This window comes from Symphalangus syndactylus, chromosome 7 (assembly GCF_028878055.3).
Source record: "Symphalangus syndactylus isolate Jambi chromosome 7, NHGRI_mSymSyn1-v2.1_pri, whole genome shotgun sequence".
Lineage (NCBI taxonomy): Eukaryota > Metazoa > Chordata > Mammalia > Primates > Hylobatidae > Symphalangus > Symphalangus syndactylus.
Window position 1 is genome coordinate 131,783,093 of NC_072429.2, and position 19,075 is coordinate 131,802,167.

Here is a 19,075-nt window from a genome sequence, read left to right on the forward strand (position 1 = left end):
ACCTCAATGACTGCATTTCATCCCGTTCTTTGTGTTTATTTTCCAATGGTCCTTTGGAGAAGAATCCAGCTGAAGGGAATACAATATTTGTTTATAATGATAAAAAGGGCACCGAGGACCCAGGAGACTCACATCTTCAGTGGCAGCTCAATCTCCTTACACACATAGAAAATGTGCAGAATGAAGTTACCAGCAGGATGGACCTAATAGAAAAAGAAGTCGATGGTAATTTAAGAAAGAACTAAAATACAGTTACTATAGTGAATTTATTGTTACTATGAAGAAGTTACTTAAAATTCTTAAATTATGGGATGAAAACTGCAGATACTCTCCATACCGATGGGGCTTTATTACTCCCTTTGTATTGTATTTGACACATTTGGGATCTTTTACGCTTAAAACAATATGACTGGGTATGATCTTAGGTTGTTTTTATTTTTTTAAGGTGGATATTTATTAAATACTGTCTATCTGCCAGCCTCCAGATAGATCACTTATGGAATAAATTTATTAGTTTCATTGAACTAAGCTTTCTTTGGAAGTCAGCATAAGGAATTTAAGCATGTTTGAAATGTGAAAACATTTTGAATATTTTTTCCTTTGGTTAGCACTTGGTAAATTAACAAAAACTTCTACAAAGTTAAGTAGGTAAACCTTAAGTGGTTTTCTTTTATGTTTTAAAATTGTATCATCACATAGGAGGCCTGAAAAGTGGGCAAGAAAGATACTATCACTACTTTATAGTTGAGAAACTAGAATAACTTACATTACCTGATTCTCAGTCCATGTTGTTCTTAATGCTTTCTGACTCCTGTTTCTTCCTAACATCATAGATGATATTCTGCACCCCAACTTTACTTTTTTTAATTTGGCATAAGCACGTGATACCTCTCCTCTACACTAAATTAGAGCTCCTACTCCTTTTTTTCCCCTCTTGAGAGAAGAAGGGAGAAAATGGAAACCCATTTTAGAAGCCTCTTCCATCTGGGTATAAGCTAACTGTAGAGTTAATGTCATGTTTTGAGTCGATGTTTGAAGAAAAGAAAATGCATCTTGACACTATTTCATATCATTAGGGTAGATTTCCAAAGGAAACATTAATAAAAACTATAGAATATAATCAATTGCATTCTGCCTAGAATTTTAATATGCTTGCGTGTCTTTTAAAAAGTAGTATTAAAATAGTGGAACTGAAAAGAACACTGAGAAATTGCTACTTCCTTTTCTTTGTTAAAAAGAACTTCTGGATTAAAAAATATGATTAGTTATGTTTCGTGTAGAGATGACGAGTCTAAATTAATAGAAAGCTTGAGCAGACATAGGGAACTGTTGTATCTTATTCCAGAAGTGAGTAAAAGGAGACCTTCAAAATGAAGTTAGTGTGTATATGTTTATGTGTATGTGTATATGTATTTCCCCCTTATATATAAAAATATATAATTCCTATATATATAAAGGGGAAAATTATCTTAAATGACAGATAAAAATTGCCAAGAGGTACTAGAACTCTGTGGGGTGGGATGACAGGATGCTAACTTTTCAGAAATGTCTTGAGTATGTCGGCCTTCTAAAGACGGGGAAGTGAACGCTTAACTCCATCACAGCTCCGACTTTCTAATTGTTTCATTTTCTGACTGTTCTTCCAGTTGCAGTTTAAATTTGTTTATTTTCTTCTCTCTTTTAGTTCTGGAAAGCTGGCTTGATTTCACAGGGGAGTTGGAGCCACCAGATCCTCTTGCAAGATTGCCCCAACTTAAACGCCACATAAAACAGCTCCTAATTGACATGGGCAAAGTACAGCAGATAGCAACTCTTTGCTCTGTATGACAACAGTGAACACTTAATGAAAGAATGTGGCTTTCTTCAGTCAAAGCATTTTTATTATCCAAGTGACGGCTAAGTGGATAATTTAAAAGCTTAGTAATGTCTGGTCATTCACTGATTTGTGATGTCAATAGGATGGCACCTTGGAAAGAAAAAGGAAGAACAACTTTATCAAGGAAGCTAGTATTTAAAAACAAATTCATGAGCAAGCTGCAAGTGAGAATGTGTTATATGCCAAGGAACAATGAAGTAGAATATAATGTATGCTAAGGGATTTCAAGTTGGCAGAATTTTTGAGTAGTTGCTTACATGAAGCTCAAGATACCTGTAGAAAGAAATATGGTATATTTGTATAGTTTTTAATAGAAAGATCTATGTTTATAAACCAGCACTTGGCCAAAAACAAAATTGTAAAGGAAATTTAAATTCTGGAGAATTCTACAGGGTTGCTCTAAGAACTGTCTTCTCAGCAGTTGATCCGGCTGTACGGAAATTTAGGGTATTTAAACTTTTATAGGATCATGAGCTGTTTCTTGGGCGATGAATGTTCTTAATCAGAAAACTGACAGTAGAAGTCTCACTTCTGGGAAAAACAGTTGTGGAATTCTTACTTCATTATGAATGTATTTAAAAAACAAACACCAAATAATTGGAATATATTGCAGGCATTAAGCTCATTAAAAACAAACTGGCTTGCAGAAGGGTCCGATGTGCCAAGTGATCATGATTCTGCTGGAAAGAGGATTTTAAATATTGTGAGAGTTCTCCCACCCTAAGTCTTACATAATGCCACCAGTCCATCCAAAACCTATGTATCACTTATACTATATATATCATATATATAGTTGAATGGCAGTATTCAGGCTGAACGTACAGTTTGATCCTGAGTATGCTTGGTGTTTGTTTGCCTTCAGAAAAAAAAAAAAAAAAAAAAAAAAAAACATTGTAAATAACCTCAGCTGGGATGAGGAGTGACAGAATATCAAAATAATTTGTGGCTGTGGATTTTTTTAACTGCTAGTAGTGGAATACTGGAAAAGCTTCATTTCTGAAGATGAATTTTATTTTTAAAAAATACATGCACTCTCAAAACTTTTAGCTTTGATCACAAATGGACAAATTTCTGAAACCAAAGGCAACTAAGTTGCTGTGTTAGCTCTTGCTGGATTTTGAGCCTAGGTCCTACTGTCTGCCAGTACTCATGTGAGTTGTATGCGCCCCCAGTGCTACATACGCAGGTATGCGTAAGTGTGTATGCTTGTTTTAAACAAACACTCAACGTACATATGTACATAATCTACACATATTTATATCACATATCTAGTTTTATTACTATAGACTATATGAATTGGTGGTTAACATGAAATGTTACCTTTTAACGGACTGTTTTTAAAAATTAAAAATGTATGTATAGGTTTTGAAATTTTTTTAAAAGGGGAAAAAGACTGTTAGGAGGCTATTTGATGACATAACACTTGAATATTTTATGCCTCATTCTGTTTATCAGTTCTCGCAATCTGTATAAATGCATTTTAGAACTGATAGACAGTAAACTTGAATTTATCTTTGATAAGAATACATGCCACTGTACATTCAGATATTATTTAAATTTGCAAACACATTGTTCTATATGTAAGGGTACTGTATGTAAAACTCTTTATTAAAATTATTCCACATATCCTAAAATTTCAGCTTGCCTTTTTGCGGCCTTATATTTTGATGTAAAGATTAAAAGAATGTGCAAAACAGTCAGAAATTTTTATTGCCTTTTGAGATTCTCCAACTTGACAAATGTGCCAAAGATCAACAGACAGAAAATATAGTCCTGTGTATTTACTTGTCATACTTTAACTTTGTGAAAGATCTTACTGATAAAAGCTTTAGCAGAGGTGGTATTGTGGGGTAATTGCTTAAATTTGCATATCAAAGTAAAAAAGTAGTGCCTGTATTCCATGTGTGGAGTAAATTTGCTAATGTCTATATTTTATGATCGATACTATTATTTTTCCTTTGCGTTTTAAAATAATGGCTCTAATATTTTCCCTGTCGTGGCTACATTCTAGACATTGAATTTATATCTTCTTTTTTTCAGATACGGAGCAAATAGCATCCTTAACCTATGAATAATGGTGTTGCCTAGATTCTTGTCACACACACAGAAGACCCTTTGTACCTAGTAACATTCATCCTCTCGATTCCTGGTGAACACGGTTAAATTCATGCACGTTTGTTCTTGTAGTTTCTAAAAATTAGATCAATTTATTTGTTAGCCAACAAATTGAAAATTCCATTATTAGAGTACTGAAATTTTTGCTCTGCTTATATGTCTACGAACTGTAAATCTGAATTTTTAAATTTAGATCTTTAAATCAAATTATTTTTATGCATATTTTCATTTAATATAGAGTATATCAATCGATTGAAGCCTTTCACAACTAGTGCGCTGAGCCTTTTGTTTAAGAGAGTGAATTAGTTTCTGAGAAGTCAATCCATTGTGAAAAGTTTCAGATGAGATTATTTTCTTTTAGTCTTTTTAAATATCACTATATGTATTTAAGTAGAAGGAATAAACTAGAGAGAGTGTTTCTTGAAAAGACAATGTTTTATTTGCCACCAGGCAGAACAGATGAGCATTGGTAGAGAAGGCTCCCTCTTGGTATGTTGCTGATAAACTTGTACTTCCTCATACTTGTTTGTGGTTCTACTGACTTATTTCCAAACTTAAGGGTAATGTACTTCGAAAACAACTTGGTTATTCTTTAAATTTCAGGTAAAGCCCCTTTTCCTAACACTCATCTTATTTCCACTGTCTTATTTCCTCTCAGATGTTCATATTTCACATGTTCAAAATGAAGCGTACTATTTCCCCTCCAATAAACGAAGTCTCCTGCCAACTTCACTGTCTCTGTTAATAACGTTACCCTAAGAGTCCAGGCTTCAAACACCGAGTCCTCCCTCATATCCATATCATTAAAACATGATGTTGTCTTCTTACTTCTGCATCCTACTGAAGCTCCAACATTTTTTATAAAATAATGTCATGAAGATATTACCACTGGCCTCTGAAACTGTAACTTTGCCTTTATTCTAATTCATCACAGTTGTCACTGCCAGACTGTTCCATGCATTGCACATGTTCCATGCATTGTAAATGTTACCTGCAGTATCTAATTTGTTCATAAAATAAGGTAAAATGATCGTTTTCTAGATGAGGCTGAGGGATAGAGACATTTAGAAACTTATCCTGGATAAGACATAAGGGGGCGGGTTCAGGATTCAAATCCTGTGCTATTCAAGTTCATAGTCTCTTTCCAGCCTATGCGCTTCAACTATTCTTGTCATTTCAGTTTTCTGCTCTGGAATGTCTAGTGACTCCCTGTTTCAAACCAAGTCAGGTCTTTGTAATCTGGATCTTTTGCAATTTACATAATCCTCAAAGTTATTTAAATGTAGCCTTACTGTTAAATGGACTACACTTGTTTTCCTCTATTACTTCGTATTGTTTTCCTCTTCTGGAAAATTCTCCACTGTTTATTGTCCCTCTGTAAACCCAGACAATCCTTCAAACTTCATTTCTCTTCCTATGAGAAGTAATCCATTACTGAAAGCCTTTCATGGTATCCTGCATTGTACTAAGATATGGAGGAACTCCATCAGTGATTAATAATATAGTGGAACAGGCATGAACTTTGCAGTCTTGGACTCAAATTTTCACTCTGGCAATTTACTAGCAGTGTGATCTTTTGGAACTTTACTATCCTTATCTGTAAAATGGGAATAATGCCCAGCTTAGAGCCTTGTTTTGAGAATTAAGTAAAGCAAATAAAGTACCTAGAAACTGTTACTAAATAAATAGAAATTTCATTAGACATTAGGGTTGTCCACGTGCCAGCTATTAAGCTTAGAGGCTGGGGATGGATATGGGATTAATAAGATCACAGTCTATGGACTAATGGAAACATAAAAATATTTTTCAACAAGATAGGTGCTATCAGAGAGTACAAGGAGATGAAAGATAATTAGACTTGTAGGTGGAGGGGTTTTTGGGAAATAGATGATGCATGTTAATTAAAACTGGTCTTCTCATGTCTTTTGACTGCGAGTGGCCTCTCTAAAGCATTTCACTCCTGGTACACCTGTCTTTGGGTACTCCTGAAAGTAGAGCAAGAGATAAGACTTGATTGTACTTAGTTTATTCAGGAAATGATCCAAGGAAGTTGAAATGAGAGGGAAACAAAGGTGTGGGAGGGGAGGGAAAAAGCTAATAAGAATATGCATAATTGAAGACACTGCCAAGAGCAATGGGGCTTCGATTCTTCCATTTGAAGATGTTTATGAGTTTAAACTATTGCAAAGGATGATTTCCATTTGGCAAATATTGACATATTCAAATAAACCAGTTACATTATTTTTAAATGTATACAATAGAATCAGAATACTGTTTTGTTACTTACCAACATCTGCTTTTAAAATACATGAGCAATCTTTAACATTTAGAAATTTTACATATGTTTATATTCTCCCTTCTGCCTTTCCACGTTACTTACTAACAGAATATTGTTTTCTATAATTATAGGTCTTTATCACCCTCTCATACTTTTGTCCACCAAAAATGGTGCATTGCAATTTTAAAAAGCATCAAAATACACACTGCAAGCACTAACATCACTGAATAAATAGAAAAATTTAACAATCGTAGTTGAACATTGCACCCCTCCTAATTTAGCACTAATTGATAGAACAAGTAGACAAAGTCAAGATATATTAATAGAAGACTTAAGCAAAAATGATCACCCAAAATGACTTAAAATGGACATTTACGGAACATTGTCATTCTGCCCAACAACACAAGAACATACATTTTCTTTTTAAGTGTACATGGAACACTAAAGATGATAGACTTATATACTAGGCAATAAAACAATATGTCTCATAAAGGTAAATATAAAAGAGTCTCAATAAATGTAAAATAATTGAAATCATGCACCATATGCTCTCTGACCACAACTGAATTAAGTTGGAAATCAATACCAGGAAGATAATCTGGAAAAGTTCCCAAATGTTAGGGAATTAAACAGTGTGCTTCTAAATAACCGATGAGCCCAAGAAAAAAAATGTTACAAGTAAAATTAGAAAATATTTTAAATAGAATGAAAATGAAAACAACATGCTAAAATTGTGGGATACACCTCAATCAATGTTAGAAATTACAGCTTTACTTATATTTATAAAAGTACAAAATCACTGGTAAAAGATTTCACCTTAAGAAACCAGAAGATAAAAAGCAAATTACAGCCAAATAAGCATAATAGCAAGGAAATAATGATAGTGCTGGAACCAATGACATACTAAATGAACAAAATACAGATATAGATAAAAAGCTGGTTCTTGGAACAGAACAAAAATTGATACTCTCTTGGAGATTGATAAATAACTAGAATGGAGGAGGGGGACTTACTGTGGATCCAACAGTTTTTTAAAACACAGTGAATACATTTCCATAAATTTGAGGCTTTGCTGAAATGGGAAAATCCCTCAAAGGACACAAATTACCAAAAAAACAAATCGAAGAAGTAGAATTTATAATTAAAAATCTAGGCTGAGCACAATGACTCATGCCTGTAATCTCAGCAATTTGGGAGGCCAAAACAAAAGGATCACTGGAGCCCAGGGGTTCCAGACCAGCCTGGGCAACATAATAACACCCTGTCTCTACAAAAAGTAAAATAATAATAATAAACAATTGCTCGGTGTAGTGGCACCTGCCTGTAGTCCTAGCTACTCAAGAGGCTGAGGTGGGAAGATCGCTTTGAGCCCAGGTGGTTGAGGCTGCAGTGAGTGATGATTGTGCCACTGCACTCCAGCCTGGGTGACAGGGCAAGGCCCTCTCTCAAAACAACAATAGAAAAAACCTTCAGGTCTAAATGTGAATTCTATTATAACATTTAAGGAAAGTGTAATCTCGATTTTATGTCAACACTGGCAGAAAGTACAAAAAAGCATTTAGTATCTTATGTCTTGAGATGAACTTTGACCTCGTGCCAAAACCAGAAAAAAAAAAAGATATCAGAAGATCAATACATATTCATCCTGAATGTAGATTAAAAATCCTCAGCAAAATATTAGCAAACCAAACCCAGCAATATAAAGGATAATATGTCAAGATCAGGTTGAGTATTTTCCTAGGAACATGAAGTTGGCTTAATAATCAAAAATCAATGTAATAAAACAGGTCAATAAAAGAATACAAACTATGGCCAGGCGCGGTGGCTCATGCCTGTAATCCCAGCACTCTGGGAGGCCGAGGTGGGTGGATCACAAGGTCAGGAGATCGAGACCATCCTGGTTAACACGGTGAAACCCCGTCTCTACTAAAAAATACAAAAAAATTAGCCAGGTGTGGTGGCGGGCGCCTGTGGTCCCAGCTACTCAGAGAGGCTGAGGCAGGAGAATGGTGTGAACCCGGGAGGTGGAGCTTGCAGTGAGCCGAGATCGCGCCACTGCACTCCAGCCTGGGCGACAGAGCGAGAGTCTGCCTCAAAAAAAAAAAAAAATATGAACTATATGTTAATCTCAATAAATAAAAAGTATTTCACAAATTTCAACATCCATTCATGATGTAAAATGATCAGAAAACAAAGATTAGAAAGAAATGTATAATTTATAACTATACAAAGGGCATATACGAAGAAACTTAATCTAACATCATAGTGGCAAAAGAATATGTTCCTCCCTAAGATGAGGGGCAAAGCAAGAACGTCCACTATCACCGCTTCTACCCAGCATTGTATTGGAGGTCCTGCCAGTGTAAGATGGAACTGGGCAATAAGGAAAAGAAAAGTAAACCAATTGGAAAGGAAGGGGAAATATTTTTAGCCGATGTGTTTTGTACCTGGAAAAGTCTAAGGAATCTACCAAAATGCTACCAGATTTAATATATCTGTGCCTTAGCAATGAGCAATTGGAAATTAGAATTTAAAAATAAATGCCATTATCAGCAGTATCAAAATATAAATAGGGATACGTTTTTTAAAATGTTTAAGATATATGCAGAAAACTGCAAAAACAATGCTGAGGATAATTAAAGATGACATAAATAAATAGAAAGATATACCAGGATAATGGATTGGAAGACTCAGTATTGCTGAAATGTCAGTTCTCCCAAAATTGACCTGTAAATATAATGCAATCCTACTTAAAATCCCAGAAGACTTTTTGAAATAGATTATCAAGCTTATTCTACAATTTATATGAAAATGCAAAGAACCTAGAATAGCCAAAGAAATTTCAAGAAGAACAAAGTTGGAGGTAATCCAATTTCTAATTTTGAGGCTTATTATAAAGCTGCAATCATCAAGACAGTGTAGACATGGCATAAAGATAGAGATGTAGATCCATGGTACAAAAATAGAGAATCCAGATATAGACCTAAAAAACATGGTCAATTGAATGAGAGTTTCACTTGCTCCATATCCTTGCCGGCGTTTGGTAGTGTTAGTGTTTAAGGTTTTAGCTATTTAAGTGTGCAGTGCTATTTTACTGTTTTTTTTTTTTTTTTTTTTTTTTTTTTTTTTTGTGAGACAGAGTCTCACTCTATCCCCCAGGCTGGAGTGCAGTGTGCAGTGGTGTGATCTTGGCTCACTGCAACCTCCACCTCCCCAGTTCAAGTGATTCTCATGCCTCAGCCTCTTGAGTAGCTGGGATTACAGGCACGAGCCACTACTCGCGGCTAATTCTTGTATTTTTAGTAGAGATGGGGTTTCACCATATTGGCCAGGCTGGTCTTGAACTCTGGACCTCAGGTGATCTGCCTGCCTAAGCCTCCCAAAGTGCTGGGATTACAGGTGTGAGCCACGGCACCTGGCCTATCTTATTGTTTTAATTTCCATGTCGATATCCAATTGCTCCAGTACCATTTGTTGAAAAGATTATCTTTTTTCCCTTTGAATTACCTCGGTGCCTTTCTTGAGAGATAAGTAACCATAGTTATGTTAGTTTATTTCTGCATCCTATATTCTTTTTCCACTAATATATATGTCTATCCTTATGCCAACATGAGACTGTCTTAATTACTATAGCTTTCTAGTGAGGTTTGGAATCAGGTAGAATAATTCTAATTATGTTGTTCCATAAAATGTTTTTGCTAATTCTAGATTTTATTTTGCACTTCCATAAACATTTTAGGATCAGCTTGTCAGCTTCTTTTAAAACCTGCTGGAATTTTGACAGGAATTGCACTGAATCTATAGATCAATTGCTGTCTCAACAATATTGAATCTTCTGATCCAGGAGCATGGTATATTTCTACATTTGTTTAGAATCTATGTATTTTTTTCTCAGCAGTTTTCTTGTAATTTTGAGTGTTCAGATTTTGCACTTATTTTGTTAAATTTATTTCTAAGTATTTTTTCTTGATTATATTTTAAATGGGACTGTTTTCTTAATTTCATTTTTACATGTTTTACTACTAGAACAGATAAATATAATTGAGTTTTTAAAATCTTATATCTGCTAAAATCACTCATTAGTCCTAGAATTTTTGTATATTCCCTAAGATTTTCTATATAAATTATGTTTTCTATGAATAGAGACACATTTATTTATTCTTTATTAATGTGTATATCTTTATTTCTCATTACATTATTGCACAGGCAAGAACATTCAGTCCAATATGAATAAAAGAGGTGAGAGTGGACATTCTTGCCTCATTCCCTTGGGAGAAAACATTCAGTCTTTCACTATTAAAGATGATGTTATCTTTAAATTTTTGGTACATGCCTTTTATCAGATTGAAGTTACCTTTTTTTCTGGTTTGTTAAGAGTTTTTTTATGGTTATTATTAATGGGTGTTGGATTTTGACCATGTATTTTTCTGTTTCTGTTGACATGGTCATATAACTTTTGTATTTTTTAATATAGTGTAGTACATGAATTCTTTCAGAGGTTAAACCAACTTTGAATTCCCAGAATAGACCCTGCTTTGTCATGATATATAATGCATTTTATATATTGCTGGATTTGATTTGCTATTATGTTGCTAAGGATTTTTGTATTTGTATTCACAAGGGAATATTGTTCTGTAGTTTTATTTTCTCGTAAGATTTTTGCGTGGCTTTGATATTAGGGTAATACCGGCTCTATTAAATTAATTGGAAAGGGTTCCTTTTTTTTCTGTAATTTCTGAAGACTTAAGTGAAGTTAGTATTATTTCTTTCTTAAATGTGTAGTAGAATTCACCAGTGTAACCACTGGGATTGGCCTTCACATTTGGAGAAGATTTTCAATCACTGGTTACCGATAAAATAAAAATATTTTATCAGTATAGATATTCGGATTTTTCACTTCTTCTTTGAGCTCATTTTAGAAGTTTGCATCTTTCTAGGAATGTGTACATTTCATCTAATTGTCTAATGTGAGTTTTTGTAATTGTCCCTTCAAATTCTTTTAATTTATGGTTAGTCTGTAGTCATGTCTCTTATTCTTGATTTTATAATTGGCTGCTTGTCTCTCCCTCCCTCTCTCCCACCTTCCTTCCTTCCTTTCTCTTCTTCCCCTCACCCCAAATCCTCAGTCTACCTAGAATTTTGTTAATTTTGTTACCCCTTTCAAGAAGCTGTTGCTTTATTTTAGTTTTCCTGTTGTGTTTTGTATTATGTTTTATTAATTTCTGCTCTGATCTTTTGAATTTCCTTTCTTTCTTCCCTTTATTTTTTTCCCCCCTTTAGCTTCTTGAGGTAAAAACTATGATTACTGATTTTAGATCTTTTTTCTTTTGAATCTAGGCATTTAAAGCGGTAAATTTCCCTCTAGGCACTGACTTAATTGCATATCATACTTTTTGACATGTTGTACTTTCTATTTTCATTCAGTTAGAGATATTTTCTAATCTCTCTTGTGATTTCTTATTGACCGTGGATTATTTAGAAATGTTTAATTTCCTAGTACATGGGTATTTCTCAGATTTCTTCTGTTGATTGTTTCTAATTTTATTCCAATATTGTTGGAGAATATTCTATATGATTTTAGTCCTTTTCAATTTATTGTCTTGTTTTATGCCTAGCATATTAAATGTGCACTTGAAAAGAATGTGTATTATGCTATTGTTATGTGAAGTGTTCTATACGTATCAGTTAGGTCGAGTTGGTTAAGAGTTTAGCTCAGGTCTACTATATCTTCACTGATTTCTCTCTAGTTGGTATATCAACTATTAAGAAAGAGATATTGAAATTACCAGCTAAAACGGTTGAATTGTCTATTTGTCTTTTCAATTAAATCAATTTTTATATTGTGCTTTTTGGGCCTTTCTTGTTGTAGTTTGTGTGTGTGTGTGTGTGTATTTACAATTTTTTATATCCTGGCGTATTAACCTTTTCATTGTTATTAAATATGACTTTTTGTTTCTAGTAATACTCCTTGTCTTAAAATCTGTTCTGTCTGATATTGATGTACCCAAGAGCAGTGAAAACATGTCTACATAAAAACTTATTTACAAATGTTCATAGCAATATTATTCATAATGGCCAAAGAGCAGAAACAACACAAATGATCAATTGATAAATGGATCAGTAAAATCTAGTGTATCTACATAATGGAATATTATTCAGCAATAAAAACAAATGAATTACTGATACATGTTACAACACATCTATAACATAGATGAACATTGAAACCCTCATACTAAGTGAATGAAGCCAATCACAAAAGACCACATATTGTATGATTCAATTTATATGAATTTTCCAGAATAGAAAAATCTATAGACACAGAAACTGGATTGATTAGTGGTTACCTAGGGCTGTGGCGGGGCGGGGAATGGGGAAATTGGAGGATGATGGCTAAAGGGTGGGGGATTCTTTTGAGAATAACATTCTAAAATTTATAGTGATGGATGCAAAGTTATGTAAATGTACCAAAAGCTGTTTAATAGCTGTACCAACAGCTATTAAATTGTTGAATACACTTTAAATAGGCAAATTGTATGATATGTGAGTTATCTCACCAAAGTCTTTTAAAAAATTTTTTTAAAGAACACGTATACATCAAATTGTTGACTGTGATGAAACCAAGGAGATGTTACAACCAAATAAAATGTTAAATCCTGGATTGGACCCTGGAACAGAAAGAGGAACATTAGTGCAATAATTGGTGAAATTCTAATACAGTATTCAGTTTAGTTAATAGTATTATTCTGATGTGATGTTAACGTTAAGTGAAGTTGATTAAAGGGTATATGGAAACTTTGTACTACTACTGCGACTTTGGGTAAGTCTGTAATTATTTCAAAATAAAAAGTTAAAGAAAAAACTATATGAGACAAGAGTGAAAATGCAACCTATGTATTGTAACTCAGAATGCACCAATAGTGGTTAATTGTAACAAATGCACTGCACTGATATAACATGTAAACAGTAGGGAGAACTGCATGGGGAAGGAGGGTATATGGGAACTCTGTACTATCTGCTCAATTTTCTGTAAATCTAAAACTGTAAAGTCTATTAATTTAAAAAAATTAAAAACTTCAAATTTCTTTCTATTTCTGAAAAAGGAATATGAAAGGATAATTTTAATATGCTATCTTTTTAGTTTGAGAAAGAAAAAATTCAGAAAATAATTCAGAAATTATTACAAACTCACAGGAAATTTAAAGTTCATCCTTGCAACACACTGTCTCTAGGAATCAGCCTGGCTCAGTGAATCAAGGAGGAAATGCAGTCAGGAGAAAAAGAAGCCTTGAAAGAATGAAAACGAAATTAAGGAAGATAGAAGAGAGTGTTGCTTTGGAGAAAGGGTGCAATCTGTGAAGGCAGACTGGTCAGGTTTAAATATAAAATAGGGCTTTGAAGGCGTGGGTAGGCTGATACATGTGGGAAGTGGAGATGCACAGGGAATTCAATTGCTCTGAAAGTAGACACTAGAGAAAGCAGAAACATCTTCATTTTTGCAAATCAAAACAAACTTGGAAAGTTTGGACCACACTGCACTCTGAGATCTTGGAAGATCTTGGCTCTTTTGTTGGATTTCTTCAAGGAGAGAACTAGGATCAATCAACAGTTGAGAAGTTCCATCTTAAAACCACAAATAGCTCAGTAAGTGGGAACCATCCCATGAAGAATGGGCTACTATATGGGATGCTTACAGAAAACCTAGACATATGTAATAAGATTGGACCAGATATACGGAGTACTCAAAGTAGTTTTTAGTGAGTTTCAAGGTGAGGCAGCCATCTTCATGCAGAGGTGGAGATACAGATGCTACTTATGCCCCAAGGAAACATGCCCGAAAAATTTACAGAATGATGGCTCTAAAGTGAGGCACACTAATATGAGAGCCATTGAAGGAGCCAGGCGAAACAAGATAGTGTATATGTCTGAACTGTTGGTCACATGGCAGAATGTCTTGACAGAGACACTCGAGGAAGTGGCAGTGGACAAGATAGGTCTGAATAACTGATGCTTTGGGCAGTCCCAGAGTATATTGATTTTATCTCCTCAGATCTGAGAGAAACAAGTGGACAAAATCTAGTGGCATACTTTTAAAAATATTTCTAGAAAGAACAGAAAAAAAAAAGAAGGGCTCAAATCCAGCAAACCATCCCAGCCCAAAATGAATCAGAGAAGAAAGGAGAGTGACTTAAGCTAGTTAACCTATTGGAAAACGGGCTGGGCCTTTCAGAAAGCAAAAGGGAGAACCATAGTGGAAAACAAAATGCCAATGCTGTATTTCTCTACAGCAGAAAACAATGTAGCAAAACAACTACTACTCAAGACACAGAGCAGTTGAAAATAAAGTAGTGTTTTCGGGAGCAATGGGCTTCTAATCATTACCAGTCCCATAGAGTGACAGCCTTCAAAAACCTCCGTAAGCTAAAAATGATACTTCCACTAAAAAAATTGGGGGACAAGGAGGAAACATTCCCAAGGGTAAGATTTCAGAGGGTTGCAAAATTCCAGGGCAGCAGCCAGTGTGAGACAGGGCCGTAAATGGCTGTTCACAAGAGCCAATAGAAGAAGTATGGCCAGATACATCCACCTTCAGTGTTGCATATTGGGATCAAAGGAGAAATAGAAATTGAGAGGTTTCAAGGATGTTCAACACAAGGAGATGCATCTTAAATAAGACTAGCATCTGGGACTGCCACCATTGAAACATTCTCATTTTTTCAAGAAAAATGATATCAAGTATTTATTGCATGCCAGGCACTACTATGCATCTTATATTTATTACTTCGTTTATCATTACATCATCCTATGAAGTTGGGCACTAACAGCATTTTATATGTATTACTTCATTTATAATTACATTATCCTATGAAGTTGGGCACTAATAGCATTACAACTTTATAGATGAGGAAATTGGGGCACAGAGAGATTAGATAGCTTGTCCAAGGTCATATAGTTAGTACTCTTGGTAGAGTGTCATGGAGACCAGGACCACTCTGATGAATGCAGGGCGACTCTGATGGATGATCTTTTCCTCTCCAAGAGTTAGCCATTCTTTTTTAAATGGTGAAGACCACTGGACTTAGGCAGGGTATGGAGGGAGGCATTTTGGGAAACTTGGGAGTGCTTCTGCCTCATTCCTGATTTTCAATCTATGAGAAGACTTCTTCCCTAAATGCTCTTGGCTTCTTGTTTCATCCCTTTTCCATAGATGTTGATAGTTACCTGGTTGATGAGTAACTTTTCCTCTTTTTCTAATGTAAATGTTTTTACTATAAATTTTTGCTATGAATTTCTCTTTCAGTACTGCTTTAGCTGTGTTCAACAAATTTTGTTATGCTGTATTTACATTTTAATGCAGTTCAATGTATTTTAAAATATCCTTTGAGTCTTCCTCTTTGATCCATGGCCTCCCGAAGTGCTGGGATTATAGGCATGAGCCATGCTGGTTCTCTCTGTTTTCCATTTAAGCACCCAGGGGATACTTAAAGTATGTTTAGTTTCCAAGAGATCGGAAATTTTCCAGTTGTCTTTCCCTTATTTATTTCTACTTTGATTCCATTTGTTAACAGAACACATTCTGTATGATTTCAATTCTTTTAAATTTGTCAGCATTTGTTTTCTGGCTCAGGATATGGTCTATCTTGGCATATATTCCATGGATACTTGAAAAGAGCATGTATTCTGCTCGGTTGGATGGGATATTCTATAAATGTTGATTAGATGCTACTGGTGTTGAGTTCTTTTGTATCCTTGCTGATTTTCAATCTAGTTGTTCCATCAATTGTTGAGGGAGAGGTGTTCCAGTCTCCAACTACAATTGATTTGTCTATTTCTCCTTTCAGTTCTATCAGTTTTTGCCTCACCTATTTTGCAGCTCTGTTGTTTAATGCATGCACATTAGGACTGCTATGTTTTCTTGGAGGATTAATCCTTAGGTCATTGTGTAATATTCCTTTCTGTCCCTCATAATTTTATTTGCTGTCAAACCTGTTGTATCTGATATTAGTAAAGCCACTTCTTTCTTTTGATTAATATTTGCATGGTACATCATTTTTCATTCCTTACTTTCAACCACCTCTGTTATTATGGTTGAAGTGAGCCTGTTGTAGACAGTATATTGGTGAGTCATATTTTATTATACACTCTGCCAACCTCTGCCTTTTAATATTGTACTAATTTTAACTATATTGTAATAATTGATATTTTGGGGCTTAAATCTGCTATTTTAATTTAAATTTAATTTTATTTTTGAGACAGAGTCTTGCTCTGTCACCCAGGCTGGAGTGCAGTGACATGATCTTGGCTCACTGCAACCTCCACCTCCCGGGTTTAAGCGATTCTTCCGGTTCAGTCTCCCGAGTAGCTGGGACTGCAGACGTGCACCACCATGCCCATTTTTGTATTTTTAGTAGAGATGGGGTTTCGCCATGTTAGCCAGGCTGGTCTTGAACTCCTGATCTCAGGCGATCTGCCTGCCTCGGCCTCCCAAAGTGCCGGGATTACAGGCATGAGCCATGCTGGTTCTCTCTGTTTTCCATTTCTCTATTTTCTTTTTTCTCCCTTTCCGTGAGTTACTTGAACATTTCTTTTTTTTTAGAATTCTATTTTGACTTATGTATGACATTTTTTGAGTGTATCTCTTTGTATGGCTTTTTCAGTGACTGCTCTAAGTATTACATTATACATACATAACATATAATGTACTGGTACTGGCATCTTTCCCAGTTTGAGTGAAGTATAGAAAGCTTATCCCTTTTTCATATTTTTACCCTCCATCATTTATAATATAATTGTCTTAAATATTTCCTCTATGTATAGTTAGAACCACATCAGACAGTGTTGTTATTTTTGTTTCAATCATCAAATATAAGTTAGAAAACTCAGGAAGAGAAGAAAGATCTATAGCATCTACCCATTTCTTTTTCGTTTTATTGTTCCTTTTTCCTTACTAATGTTTCGAGATTTCTTTTTTTTGTCATTTTCATTCTGTTTTGAATCTTTCTTTACCATTCTTTTAGGGAAGGTCTTTTGGTGACAAATAGTTTTCCTTCACCTGAGAATCTCTTGATTCATGTCATTTTTAAAAAATATAGTTTCGCTGGATATGGAATTCTGGACTGACAATTCCTTTCTTTCAGCACTTGAAAAGTGTTGTACCACAACTTTCTGCCTTCCACTATTTTTCATGGGAAATCTGCTATTATTCAAGTTGTTTTTCCTCTGTAGGAAAGATATTGTTTCTCTCTTGCCACTCTCACAATTTATTTTTGTCTTTAATTTTCAGATGTTTGACTTTGATGGGTCTTGGTACTGGTTTCTTTGAGTTCATACTCTGGTGTTTACTCAGTTTCCTAAATCTGTAGTTTTATGGCTTTTGCCAAATTTGGAAAATTTTCAGCCAATTTTTTTTTCAAATTTTCAGTTCCACCTTTTTTCCTCTCTTTCTTGCGTTCTAATAACATGTATGTTAGATCTTTTGTTATAGTTCTGTAGGTCATTCAGGTTCTGTTTATATTCTCTTCTCTCTGTTTTTCAAATTGGGTTATTTTTATTGTTCTGTCAAGTTCCTGGGTTATTTTCTGTTTGTTCCATTTTGTTGTTTGACCACATATATTGAGTGTTTTATTTTGGTCATTTTGTTTTTCAGTTCTAAAATTTCCATATAGTTATTCTTTATATCTTCTGTTTCTTTACTGAGAATTTCTATTTTTTTCACTTGCTTCGAATACATTTATAATTGCTTGCTAAAGCATTTTTATGTGACTGTTTTAAAATCCATATCAAATAATTCTGACATCTGTGTCACCAGATGCTGGCATATATTGATAGTCTTTTCTCGCTGAAGTTGAGATTTTCCTGGTTCTTGGTACAATTAATGATTTTTGAACAAAACTTGGACAATCTGGGTGTTAAGAAACTCTAGATCTCATTTTAGAAGAACTCTTATGACATCACTGCATTGGGAAACAGGAGATGCCACTTCATTACTGCCAGGTGGGCCTGGAAGTTCAAGTTCTCACTCCATTGACACCTGGAAGCTGTTGTGCTTTTCTGTACTGCTGGGCAGGGATGGCAATTCAGTCTCTTCTCTCGGCTGATGCCACCCTGCCTGGGAGGGTCAGGGTTGCCTTATTACTGCTCATCACGTGGCCTTTCATGGACACCACTGGGAGATGGCCTTGTTACTGCTGGGCAGTTATGAAGGTGCTGATTCTTCACTACGTCTCTTCTGACACCACCTAAGTGTCAAGGGGGAGAGTGCAACCTTATTACCACTGGATGGGAGCAGAAGTCCAGGCTCCCTACAAGGTCTCCACTGATACTGCAGAAAGAGGAGGCTCATTACTGCCCAGCAGGGTAAAAGTCACAGCTCCACACTCTGTCTCCTCTGACAAACCCGGTCAGGGGGATTGGGGAACCTCCTTACAGATTGACAAGGGTGGAAATCTGGGCTCCTCACTTGACCTTTGCTGGCCTGATGGGGTTAGAGACAGATTTTTCTGTGATGTTTGATATAGTAAACAGGTTGTTATCTAAAAGTTTTCTGTCTTACCAGTCTGCCGCCCTTTCCTGGAACTTTGGCTCAAGAGGCTTTTCTGGGGGCTTGTTTTGTTTGTGCTCATTGGCATTTCTGAGTATCCAGCTTCTCCAACATCTCATCTGAGACATAGGAGGCCGAATAAAATCCAGGAAACTCCTACCATATATCTCATTCCTCTGATCCTGAGGTTGATAGCGTCTTTTTCTCTCTACCTTTCAGTGCCTTCTTCTGTTTGTTTTATGTATAATATTCGTGGTTTTAGCTATAC

At 35.2% G+C, this 19,075-nt stretch overlaps 1 protein-coding gene across 16 annotated transcripts in view; it reads left to right on the top strand.

Annotated features, from left to right (window-relative positions):
- Positions 1-4,718, top strand: part of PHF20L1 (PHD finger protein 20 like 1) — a 74,201-nt gene extending 69,483 nt beyond the window's left edge. For 15 of the 16 annotated variants that reach the window (XM_063643554.1, XM_063643549.1, XM_063643547.1 and 12 more), the window contains 2 exons: positions 63-225; positions 1,685-4,718. In XM_063643554.1, the coding sequence (XP_063499624.1) occupies positions 63-225; positions 1,685-1,827 (306 nt within the window). In that variant the 3' untranslated portion in view covers positions 1,828-4,718. The remainder of the gene's footprint in view (positions 1-62; positions 226-1,684) is intronic. The other variant, XR_010121951.1, reaches the window with a different exon arrangement.
- The last annotated feature ends 14,357 nt before the right edge of the window (positions 4,719-19,075 follow it).